The sequence below is a fragment of the Setaria italica genome, chromosome IV (assembly GCF_000263155.2).
Source record: "Setaria italica strain Yugu1 chromosome IV, Setaria_italica_v2.0, whole genome shotgun sequence".
NCBI lineage: Eukaryota > Viridiplantae > Streptophyta > Magnoliopsida > Poales > Poaceae > Setaria > Setaria italica.
Window position 1 is genome coordinate 4,699,769 of NC_028453.1, and position 12,726 is coordinate 4,712,494.

General features: G+C 41.1%; 1 protein-coding gene across 1 annotated transcript; it reads left to right on the forward strand.

Annotated features, from left to right (window-relative positions):
• Positions 1-6,328: 6,328 nt before the first annotated feature.
• On the forward strand, positions 6,329-12,007 carry LOC101754992 (MADS-box transcription factor 5). Its single transcript, XM_004964711.2, has 8 exons — positions 6,329-6,809; positions 8,544-8,622; positions 10,011-10,072; positions 10,187-10,286; positions 10,414-10,455; positions 10,548-10,589; positions 11,062-11,198; positions 11,769-12,007. The coding sequence occupies exons 1-8, from the start codon at positions 6,625-6,627 to the stop codon at positions 11,803-11,805; spliced, it is 684 nt and encodes a 227-aa protein (XP_004964768.1). The 5' UTR covers positions 6,329-6,624; the 3' UTR covers positions 11,806-12,007.
• The last annotated feature ends 719 nt before the right edge of the window (positions 12,008-12,726 follow it).

Below are 12,726 nucleotides of genomic sequence, written 5' to 3' on the forward strand. Positions count from 1 at the left end.
CTCTCAGGAAGTTTTGGAAGGTCTTATCAATGAAGTGAGACCCTTCGTCACTTATCACCATCCTTGGTGTCCCGAAACAAGGGAATATGGCCTCGTGGAACATCTTTCGAGCATGCTTGGAGTCTACAGCACGACACGGTATTGCTTCTACCCACTTGGACACATAATCAACCGCCATCAGGATGTACTCACTGTCATAGGACTTTGGGAAAGGTCCCATGAAGTCAATGCCCCACACGTCAAATAGTTCTATCTAGAGATTGTTCTGTAGGGGCATTGCATCTCGTGCGGTGATTCCTTCATGCTGCTGGCATCTCCGGCACTTTTGAACGAAATCTTTTGTGTCTTCATACATGGTTGGCCAAAAGAATCCACTCTGCCAGATCTTTGCTTGAGTAGGAAATGCACCATAGTGTCCCCTATATGGTGCCGCATGGCACTTCTCAATGATCCTCATTCCTTCGGCTGCGGGTACACATCTTCTCAGCAAGCCATCCGAACAAACTCTGTAGAGGTATGGATCATCCCACAAGTGGCGTCTACTATCGTAGATCAACTTCCTCTTGTTTTCTCCTGGTGGTACATATCCTACAACCATAAAGTTCACAATATTTGCATACCAGGGGGTGGAGTCTGTGAACTTCAGTAGCATGTCATCCCGGAGGAAGTCATTTATCGATAGCTCCTACATGTTAGTGTGATGCACATGCGACAAATAGTTTTCTACTCCCTTTCTATCTTTTATTTTGAGGTCAAATTCTTGAAGTAGAATGATCCATCTTATCAAGAGGCATTTAGCATCTTTCTTAGTGAGCAGATATTTTAAAGCAGCATGATCGGTGTAAACAATGATCTTGGCTCCTACTAAGTAAGACCTAAACTTATATATAGCAAAGACAACGGCAAGGAGCTCTTTTTCAGTGGTAGCATAATTAAGTTGTGCTCCTGTCAAAGTCTTGCTAGCGTAAGCAATCGCATGATGCTTTCTATCCTTAGTTTCGCCTAGAACAGCCCCTACGGCATAGTCACTACCATCGCACAAGATCTTAAACGGAAGCGTCCAATCTGGGGCTTGAATGATTGGAGCTGAGATGGGTGCCTTTTTGAGGGTGTGGAAGGCAGCGAAGCACTCATCAGTGAAATCAAAGGACGCATCCTTAGCTAAGAGGCTTGTGAGGGGTCTAGCGATTTGGGAAAAGTTTTTGATGAAACGGAGTTAGAACCCAGCGTGGCCTAGGAAGCTACGAACTCCCTTGACATTGATTGGAGGTGGAAGCTTTTCTATAACTTCAATCTTGGCTCGATCCACCTCTATCCCTCGTTCAAAAATAAGGTGCCCTAAGACAATGCCCTCACGGACCATGAAATGGCATTTTCCCAATTAAGTACCAAGTCCTTTTCACGGCATCGTTGCAAGACCTTGTCTAAATTCTCAAGGCAATGGTCGAAAGTCTTTCCGTAGACGGAGAAGTCATCCATGAAAACTTTCATGATTTCCTCAATCATGTCTGAGAAGATAGACATCATGCATCCTTGGAACGAAATGGGTGCATTACACAACCCGAACGACATCCTACGATAAGCAGACGTTCCATAGGGGCATGTGAAAGTGGTCTTGCTTTGGTCATTGGGATGGATGGGAATTTGATGATAACCAGAATACCCATCAAGGAAACAAAAGAAGGAATGGTTTGCTAGTCGTTCCAACATTTCATCAATGAAAGGCAGCAGGAAATGATCCTTTTTTGTAGCCTTGTTGAGGGTCCTATAGTTAATGCACATCCTCCATCCTGTGGGCAGATGTTGAGCGATTAGCTCATTCTTGTCATTAGGAACGACCGTCATCCCTCCCTTTTTAGGCACTACTTGAACGGGACTAACCCACTCACTATATGGCACAGGGTAGATGATCCTAGCGTGTAGGGGTTTAGGACCTCCTTCTTAACGACATCCCTCATCGCATTATTTAACCTCCTTTGAGGTTCCCTAGAAGGTGTGATGGTAGGATCTAAGGGGATGCGATGAGTACAAAGAGTTGGGCTAATTCCCTTGAGGTCTTGGAGAGAATATCCAAGGACGGCTCGATGTTTCTCTAGAACGGTGATGAGTCTCACGGATTCCTCTTCCGAAAGTTTGTCACTAATGATAATGGGAGACTCAGTGTCACCGTGGAGGAAGGCGTAATTGAAGGCCTGCGCGGTAAGGGCTTTAACTCAATCGAAAGTCTAGGAGGCATCTCAAAACTCGGATATGTCTATGGGTTCGGCAAGATCATCCTCCTCTTCGATGAATTTTTCAATGTCTTTTTCAAGGAGAGATTCTAGTGAGTCAAAAGGGAGAAGTCCCTTCACCTCTTCGATCGGTTTAGAATCGCGGGAAGGTTCTGTCATGCAGTTTTTGGCTCCAGAGATCTGGACAGAAAAGATTTCCTTCCCTAAATGGACATCGAGCTTTCCTTGAGTCGAAACATCCATGAGCAATTTCTCGATGGATGCCCGATCATGAGATCGAAGTCTCGGACTTCAAAGACATGAAAGTGAAGGATTGCTTCGACATCTTCATGTCTAATAGACACATTCTACAAAACCCCAACTCGTTCCAGGATTTCTCCAGAGGAGGTCCAGAAGGTTTTGTCAGTTGGAACCAACGGCTCATCTCCCAAAAGGTGCAATGTGCATTCGCTGGAGATGATGTTGGCTCCGATAGTGGGATTATAGAGGACTTCTACCGGGGCTCCTCTTATGGTGGAAGGAATGATTGAGGGAGGGGAGCTAACCCGAAAAACTTCTGACGATAGCTCCAGCTCTCAACCATTCACTGGTCATAATAGTCATCAACTTCTTAATGTTTTCCCTAAAGAAGGTGGATTCTATAGGATCTGTGGAAGGGATGGGAACCGGCGGTTTCGTTGTGCAGAGATAATTCGAGGTGTTTCCAAAATCTTCAAAAAGATCATCCTTGAATTCAATTGGGAGTTCTGAAGTTGAATCTTTTCTTCCTCCGAAGCTCATGGTTCGGGAGAGGGTCCTAGGGCTGAATCTAAGGATGTGGAAGGTGAAGGATTGGATTTGGCTGCTAGAATGTCCTCATGGCTCGACGCACGCTCTTCTTGGAAGGGTTCGGACTCGACTACGAAGGAGGTGTTTTCAGTGATTCGATCTAGGATTTTCCTACCTTCGACTAAAGTCTTGTGGACAAATGACCCTCCAGGAATCATATCGAGATAATGGGTGGAATCCTTATCGAGACCTATGTAAAAGGGTTGAAGCAACATAGGGACGGGTATCGATAGGATAGGGCCGAATTTTGCCAAGAGTGAAAATCTAGCCCAAGCCGCACCTATGGATTCCTTTTCATTCTGTTGAAAGCAGAGGATATCCTTCCGTAGAGCAACGATACGAGTCAAGGGGAAGAATGCGATAGAGAATTTATCTCTAAGGTCGCCCCAGCTACCGTTCGCGCTACTAACGATAAGTGTGTACCATTACTTGGCCTTCTCTACAAGAGAAAAGGGAAACAACTTCCACCTGAGGGTATTGTGTGACATACCTGCAATAGCGTAGCATGAATACACTTGCTCAAACTCTCACAGATGGTGGTATGGGTTTTCGCTATCTAACCCGGAGAAGGAAAGTCCCTGAACCATAGCAACAAGGTCGAGATGGAGTTCATAGCTGGATGTGAAAATTGGGTGTTCAGAAGGTGGTGGCTCTAAGAACTCGCCTCTAGGAGCGGAGAAGCTTTGGATAGTGGGCTGCTCCATGATAATGGGGGTAAAGGTAGGAGAAAGAAAATTGAAAAGGTAAGAGGATGACTAGGTAAGAAGAAAGATACAGCAACCGTTCCCCGGCAACGGTGCTAGAAAGCTTGTTGGGTATTTTAGCGATAGCGAATAAATCCGCAAGCACACGGATACCATTATAGCTTTCACCTCAGAGTATTCCAAGGGTATCAAATCCAAGGAAACGTGTATGTACTAACTCTGTACTAGTCGATCCAAGGACACATGAAGGTAGGTGGAAAGGGTAGAGAGAATTCCTAAGGATAGCACTATAGGTCAGTTAGAGGTCAATCTTTTAGATATAACTTGCTACGGGCACCGACTTACCTCTGATCTGTCAGGAGACTCCGGCCAGCTGTTCTACGGACCCAGCTCTACGCTATATCCGAACATGGAGGATTACAAAGAACCAATAGGGCTGTCACCACCTACGGCCTACCTCTAGCAACCCATGGGATATAAGGCAAATGAAGGATAACCCTTAGCCCAGACACCACGTCTACGCTACTAATTACTATCGCAGTCTAACTACGTCTGATATCTCATAGCAAACTATAGCACTTTGTATAAATACAGAGCAACGAACTTGCAAGTAAGAGAACTTATCTCACTCAAATATAATCACTATTGAAAGAAAGGAATCACGAATATGAACTTACTTTACTTGAAGGAATACAACATTCGTAGAGGTACAAGCTTAGGGAAGAGCACCGACAGACCCGACGCTTCCCCAAACTACCCCTCACTCTCTCCCTACTCTAAGCACTAGCTAGGCAGCGCTTCGCCTTTGCAATGGAGCTCTAATTCTCTCTTGGTTGGTGTGTCCTCAAATGAGACCCTCCTCTACTATTTATAGTCAGTAACCCCCCCCCCTTTAGTACTGGGCGCTTGACCGAAACCGCTTGTTTGGTACTAAATACCATGCCATTTAGTATCGGTTAAAACGCCCGGTACTAAATCCATCATTTAGTATCGATCGGTGTTACCGACCGGTACTAAACGGCTCTGTGCCCAAAAAATAAGGAAAAAAAATTGACGAACAGCCAGGAGGTCCTCGCACGGTCACAAGTCACAAGTCACACGTAATATGCGCATGCGCGGTCCGTGCGATTCGAACCCACGACTTCAAGCCTCGCGCAAACCTTCCTTACCATCTCACCTAGACAACAGATGTGATTGAGTTAGATATGCTTTCCTTTTGAAGTAACCCGTTGAGAGGCCTTTAGTACCGATCAATAACACTGACCGGTACTACCGGTGTTTGTTATTGACCGGTACTAAATGGTACTTCATGGGGTACTGGTGTTATGGCCCGGTACTAAAAGGCCTCCGAGAATCGAAAATTTCTACCCGGTACTAATTTCACTCGTTAGTACCCGACGAAAAGCTGTCCGGTACTAACATCAAGGACGAATGCTCATATTTCTAGTAGTGTCTATTCCTCCTGAAATATAAAGCATCCGAGTATTCAAAATTTATTCTCAAATATGAGACATTCTAGGTGCATTTAAACAACTACTCATTTAGTTCTTACTAGAATTAGCAGGATTAGTTTCGATAGAAATGTTGCAAGTTTTGTGTCATTGCTACTAATAAGATTAATTTTGAGGACATTTTATGTGCCATAGTCTTCATAGTATTTTCCTAAGATCTATTTTTTTCTCCAAACTTGCAGGAGAGCCATGTATCTTTGTATTAATAAGATATATAATTAATCATGATCAACATGAACTCCATCTCTTAGCATTATATATTGGTGGAGTTGAGAGGGCAAAATCATGGTACATATATATGTTTATTACAAGTGCACGGCTATTTCTAGCTGTAATATTTTACGGGCGTTGTGCTTGTGAATTGTGATAGAAGGCGCACTAGTAAATGCATAAGTGTGGACGTACATATATTGTGCCGGCATATTATGTTACTGGGAGAGACAAAAACATATTCAACTGATGTTTATATTTACATACTAAAAAGAATTCGCGAGCCAGTCTTGACAATGCGAGTTTAATTTGAAGGTACTCCATGGACTCCATGACGAGGAATAAACTTGAAGACTGAAATCTCCGTGAATTTCTCTGCATCATATCCCTCAAGAAAGACATGTGGGTCACTGCTGACTAGCCATGCGTGTAGCCAGCCAAAGTTGAGCCACTACTACGCTTGAGGCTACCTATACTACCGGCTATAGCCCCTGAGGCATCGACACGTGCCCCTACGCCCTACCCTGCACGCCGAGGCCGAGGTCTCTCCCCCCTTTGCCCTACTCTCACAGCAGCGGCACGCGTGACGCGTACGAGGACGACGACAAGGATCTGGACCGTGCCGCTGCCATGTGGGCCATCCCTTCCCAGGGGCAGGTTCGTGCCGTGGCCTGGCACCAATCACGTCGCCGCTTGGGATGGCTGGCTGTTTGAGCAAGTTGGGGGAAAAGCAACAGTGAGAGCAATGGCCGATTGACAGGCACACAGAGAGGAGAGAGAGGGCTGTTTGAGAGAGAGGAGAGAGATAGGGGCTTTGTTGAGAGAGAGAGAGAGACTTGCAAGAGAGAGAAGAGGGAGAGGGGGACGATAAAAGGCAAGGGCAAATAGGAGCCATGGCCGTACGTGCATAGCATAACTAAGCTACTACAGTAGCATACTCCCCAAGGTGCCAAGGCCAGAAAGAGAGAGAAACTACTGCTACTACTAGTAGCAGCTAGGGGAGACGGAGAAGAGAGAGAAAGTGCTTGCAAGAAGAATAAGGTAGAGAGAGAGAGAGAGTTTGCAAGAAGAGGAGAGAATAAAGATCTTGCCGCTCTAGAGAGGAAGGGGGGGATCGGAGCTAGCTACTAGGAAGCCGAGATGGGCCGCGGGAAGGTGGAGCTGAAGCGGATCGAGAACAAGATCAGCCGGCAGGTGACGTTCGCCAAGCGCCGGAACGGGCTTCTCAAGAAGGCGTACGAGCTGTCCGTGCTCTGCGACGCCGAGGTCGCCCTCATCATCTTTTCCAGCCGCGGCCGCCTCTTCGAGTTCTCCACCTCCTCATGGTACGTACCACGACTGACTTAGCCCTACCTCCCTTCTTCAACCAGGGTTTCATGATGAGAACACGCGAGGCCCATCCAGCAATTAATCTCCAGTTTCTGATATCTTTGTAGTTCTTCTTGAGAAACATGGATGCCTGCCTGCCTGGCACATCTTGTGTCAAAAACTTTATGCGTACGATACTCATTTGGACTTTGGTGTTCATCATGCCTACTTTTTATTTATTTCCCGTTTCTTTAATTCGTGGAGAAATCGTATAAATTTTCCTGAAATTTAATTTCAGTTTGGTGTTTTCTCTGCGGGATTTCATGTGCGATGAAGGCTATTCTTTTAGATCTGCGGCTCGGTACCTGTAGATCATAGCCTCGTAGCTCCTGTTCCTTTTTGCTGTTTGGGGAAATATCTGTTTGGTGGCCGTGTTATCTATCTCAGTGCTCGCCTTTCCTCTTTTGTTTTCTGTGAGAGTTCAGTAACTTCAGTTACGTTTTGCTATAAAAAGGCAGTCAGTAACTCAATATGGTAGATGGCACAGATCATGATGATCTCGCTTCACAATAATCCGTTCTATCTGTAGGCTGCTAGCTGCTGCTGCTCTAACGCTTATCGCCTCCTTTTAGTGCATGTCGGAGATCATTAGCAGATGCTTGCTAGTGATGTTCATCAAAGGAACTAGCCTGCATGTCTATTAGCTTCCTGCTTCACCGTTTCAGATCTGGATAAAAGGCATCGTTTTTTTTTGAAAAAAAATCTCTTTTGTGTTCATCATGCATTTTTGTAAGTGTTCATTAGTACTGTTCCATTGATGAGTGCTGTGTTCTTGGGAGAGATCTGGAACCTCTCTAATTTTGATCTGTGTTTTCTTTGTTATATTTTACTGTTCCATTGGGACGATTCCTCTCTCTCTCTCTCTGGCTTCTCCTTTATTAGATTCTACTGTTCCATTGGGGAATTGAGACCTCCCTCTCTCTCTCTCTACGTCTTGTCTAGCTCCTCCGTTGTCGTGCAAGCAGCTGCAGCAGGATGAGACAGGGAGGCACATGTACTAGGTGTGTTGTGTATCGATTGGCCCGTGTCAGGGGGCAGGAGTGAGTTATCCTATGTTTGGGGCATGAATCGACCATGGACCGATGGACACAGGCAGGCTGCAGTGTACTGTCTTTCACTCTTTAGGGCGCTGCAGGCAAGAGGCTAAAAACATCGTGTCATATCGTATGCAAAGCAATCTCTGATGCATGGAGAGAGAGAGAGAGAGAGAGTACCTGCAGCAGGTCTTCTTTGGGCCTGGAACAACGGATGTAGAAATCCAATGCAGGATGACAATGCGCATGTCATTGTTCAAGAAAATATGCACATGTTATATGCTGTATTCAGTGCAAGAAAACAAAGCTACTGATTCCAGTTGCCATTTGCCAAAAATAAAAATAATGTCCAGTCTAAAAAAATCAAATTGTAATGAAAGGTGTATGTATTGATGCAACATTGTTTATTTCTCTAGCTAGATTTGAGGGAACCTTACAGTAATAATAATATAACTACAAATACATCTCTAGCTATATTGCTATATAGCGATGTGCAAAATTAATCTTACATGTTAATAGGATGCGCACAAATATGACTAACCGGGGTTATGTATTTATTATTTTAACCTTTTTTTCTGTGTAAGGTATATAAAACACCACAGGTATTAAGTTAACCTTTTTGGCACTGTCCTCAATACTCAATTGTTTTGTCAACAGCATGTACAAGACACTGGAGCGATACCGCAGCTGCAACTTCGCATCTGAAGCATCATCAGCTCCAATTGAGGCTGAACTAGTAACATTCTGATTTCTGAATGATAATTTTACTCCATGTTTATTCATTGCATGTGTGAACAGAAACATGAATCTTGAAAGAACTCTTGGGCAATTAGATGCATTTTGTCAAGAATCCATGGGGCTTATTATTTCGGAAAATATCAGAGATATAATAATAAATATTACAAATCACATGCTAAGGCACTGCACTAACAGTGCATATATGTTGGCCCTCTTCACTACATCCTTAAGAAAATAATATAAAACTTTGTTTATTTAAGGTGCACTTTATAGACTGAATTATAAAAGATTATTATTGCATATATTTTATTTTTTTGTGGCATGTCCAGGATATTAAAAAATGAAATGAGTGCAAGACCATACATTGTACCTTCTAATGGAATAAATACTTACTGGTCATATTGTAGAGTTCGATCCTCAATTTCATGTATACTATAATCTAGCTCAACCTAAAAGGTCATATTATGATAGCATGATCTCCGTAAATTAAACTTGATCAGGCCTACAGCCTTGTTCATCATGCCAATATTGATGTTTGAAATTTCTCTGTTTCCCCATTGATCGAAATGGGCACTCTAGCAGTTAAAATAATGCATGTGGAATTTCATACAGTGGTCAAGTAAAATTATAATGTTTGCCAAACCTACTAGAGTAGGCTAGGTGACATTGTCTTTTTGATAATCATGGGCGTCCTGAAAAAATTGAACATGTTCACAACTGTCAGAGATATATATCATAAGATGCCATTATAGTCTGAAGTTGTATCTGCTTTCATATGTTTATGCTTCTTTTCTATCTGTTGCTCTTTTAAATCTCTATATATCCAACCGTAAGTCCATGCAATCTGGATGAACAGATGAGTGGAATTTCAATCAAATATGAATGAAAAGTAGTTCTATGTAACAAGGAACCAAATTTTTTCATGTTCCGATAATATGTATCTATATCATAAAGTTTCAAAAAAAAAGACATCCATAACCTCATATTGAATGGAGACAATAATGCAACAATATCTGTCATGTGTTGTTACAAACAGTCCTGTCTCATAATTTATGTTTCAAGTAAACATCTAAAATGCTACCAATCATGACATTGTTGATCTAGCATAAATTGTATAGTTGAATATACATGCATCAATATTTAAAAATCACATGTTATGTTTATAGAATGTTATGTTTATATTTTTTTATATAAACCCCTAGATAGTTAATGTGCACATTGTCCTTGACAACTTGGGTTTTCCTGTGTTATCGCCTAGTAACTCTGTACACATATGCTTGGCCAAGTAGTAAACTATATGCATATAGGGTGCATGTCTATTTCTACATATCTTATAATCAAAATTTACTCAAATTAATCAGTGGATCTGATTTTTTTATTGAGTAGAGTAATTACCAGGAGTATTTGAAGTTAAAGACAAGGATTGAGTTCCTACAAACCACTCAGAGGTACATCGCCACTTTGTCATTTGTCCCTTGCTATAAGGATTATTTACACTGGCTATAATATTGTATACATCTATGACAAGTACTATCTGATTAAGTTTTGATCTTGGTCTGCAGAAATCTTCTTGGTGAGGACTTGGGTCCACTTAGCACAAAGGAGCTTGAGCAACTTGAGAATCAAATTGAGATCTCTCTCAAGCACATCAGATCATCAAAGGTAACTAGAATGCATATTTCCATGCAGACTTTCATTTATCCCCATGATACCGGAAGTGTTTAGGGTATATTACAAACAATAGTATAAGATCGAATTTCAGTAAGCTGACCAGTGGTAACTTTCACAGAACCAGCAGATGCTCGATCAACTCTTTGAGCTCAAGCGTAAGGTGATGTATTTTCCATATTAATTTACTTTGTACTAACTTTGTCATATATTTTGTTTTAATATCCCAGAAATACTAACCAGTAAGCTGTGCAGGAACAACAACTTCAAGATTCTAACAAGGACTTAAGAAGGAAGGTGATGCATTGTGTGTGACAGTTTAATACGCTATTTATGTCATGTCTTCTTGTGATGTGCACATTCCCGATATAGTTTCATTCTGCTACTATATATAAAAAATCTGACATCATAACATTGTTCAGGGAAAGTAAGAACATACAGTGTGTATCATATATTCCAGTAAATTTCCTACTATATATATAGAAGTACACAATATGTACAGTTTGAGGCATAAGTATTATTAATATGGAGAATGACTGTACGATTAAATATGACAGAAGTGTAGTATTGCTGGTTCATACTAGTGAACAGTTCTAACGATTGAAGAGTTGTACTATATATATTTCAAGCGAAAAGGAAGTTATGCTGCTGCAATTTCATAATTCTATATGAGAAATTGTGTTAGTTTTAATTGGTACCTTCTATTCTATATATACTCAAGAGAGTTCATACTATGTTCTCAGTTTTCAAGCTTTTATTATTGTGCCAGATACAAGAAACTAGCGAGGAGAATGTGCTGCGTCTGACCTGCCAGGACCTTGGGCCTTGTGGATCTAGGGGTCATCCTGATGACGCTAACCAGGAATACCTTCGCCCTGCTGTTTGTGATCCTTCCCTGCATATAGGGTGAAACTTCTTCACTTGTTTCAAGTATAAAAGTTACATAATAGTGAATGATTATACATTTAGTGATGTTGCTTATTTGACATGAATTATATCTAATTGTTTTTTGTCACCACATTTCAACAGATCACTGATAAATTAGTACACCCTCCGGTCACAAATGGCTAAAACTTCAAATAGTTTTTAACATAAAGTAAAATTATAATATATATGACATTTTACATTTGAAATAAATATTTTTATAGAAATCAATAGTCAAAGTCTCTCCTTATAGACCATGTCGATATCTTAAACCTAAACTGATTATGTATATTTATGACCGAATGGAGTAATTCATAGTAAATAAAAATATGGAAAGCGATTAACATACCTTGTTCCTTAAAGGAAGGCAGCATACTTAAATTTAATTGTGCCAGCATACAAAATGGTGAAACCATTCTATTAAATATTATCAGTGAGCCTAGAAGAAAGCTCTACAAAACCATTTATAGTACATGCATTTTTTTTCCATTTGGAGCATATGTATAACCTTTGCATAGCTCTAACCCCCCCCTCCCCCCCTCTCCTATGTAGGTATCAAGCTTACATCGACCACCTGAGCAATGAATAAGTTGTTTCATTAGTGCACTAGCGGAAGCGTCTTCTATATATTCGATGTAATGCTCTTGACAAAACTTCTAGCTTTGAGCTACAATATATATGTACTAAACTAAGAGGTCATGCTCTAGACTCTCTTGAGTTCAAGAAGAATGATCTGATGATGAATGCATTGCATGCTAAATAATTAAGCCCGATATATATCTCATTTTGAATTGATTATCTAATGAAAAGTATGGGCATTTGTAACTTTGTGAGTACCTAGCAACTAACGTGCAATGAGGCTATTTGATTATGTGATTAGTGCCAACTTACATGTTTATGTGACTGGTGGACATTTTATCGTAATCTGAATTAATTTGTGCATCTTATCACTTATAAAGAAATAAGGAAAAAATCATTCTGATTCAGTTTTCAGCATAAAAATATAAATAGACAATTAGCAATAGAATCACACAATATCTAAAGAACAGATGCAACATGTTTAGACTTTAGAACATAATTTATGATATATATTCATCTTTTTTTTACAAAAGAAATGCTTCATTTGAACTAGAACCAAAAAGCAGTGTCTTTATGTATATAAGGTAGCATACAAAATTACACGAGGTTATGTCATGCATCCACTAATTTTGTTTATGTGTGACTCTAGACTAGAACCAATTTCCTCTTGAGGTTTTTTTACCATCCATCCTCGAAGGGCATACCACACAATCTGGTACCAAATCTCATGTTATAATAATTTTCGTACCTCTTGGTGCCCTTCCAAGCACCGTAAAAACTTCTTTCCTCTTTCATGCGATTTTTCCTGGTATGCATTCAGCTGATGTTATTAAGGGCATGATTACCTCATATCATGTCCATATCTCATTACCAACTTGATAACACATTGAGATACCGTACCGTTTCTAGTTCTTCCCCTCTAAATTTGTAG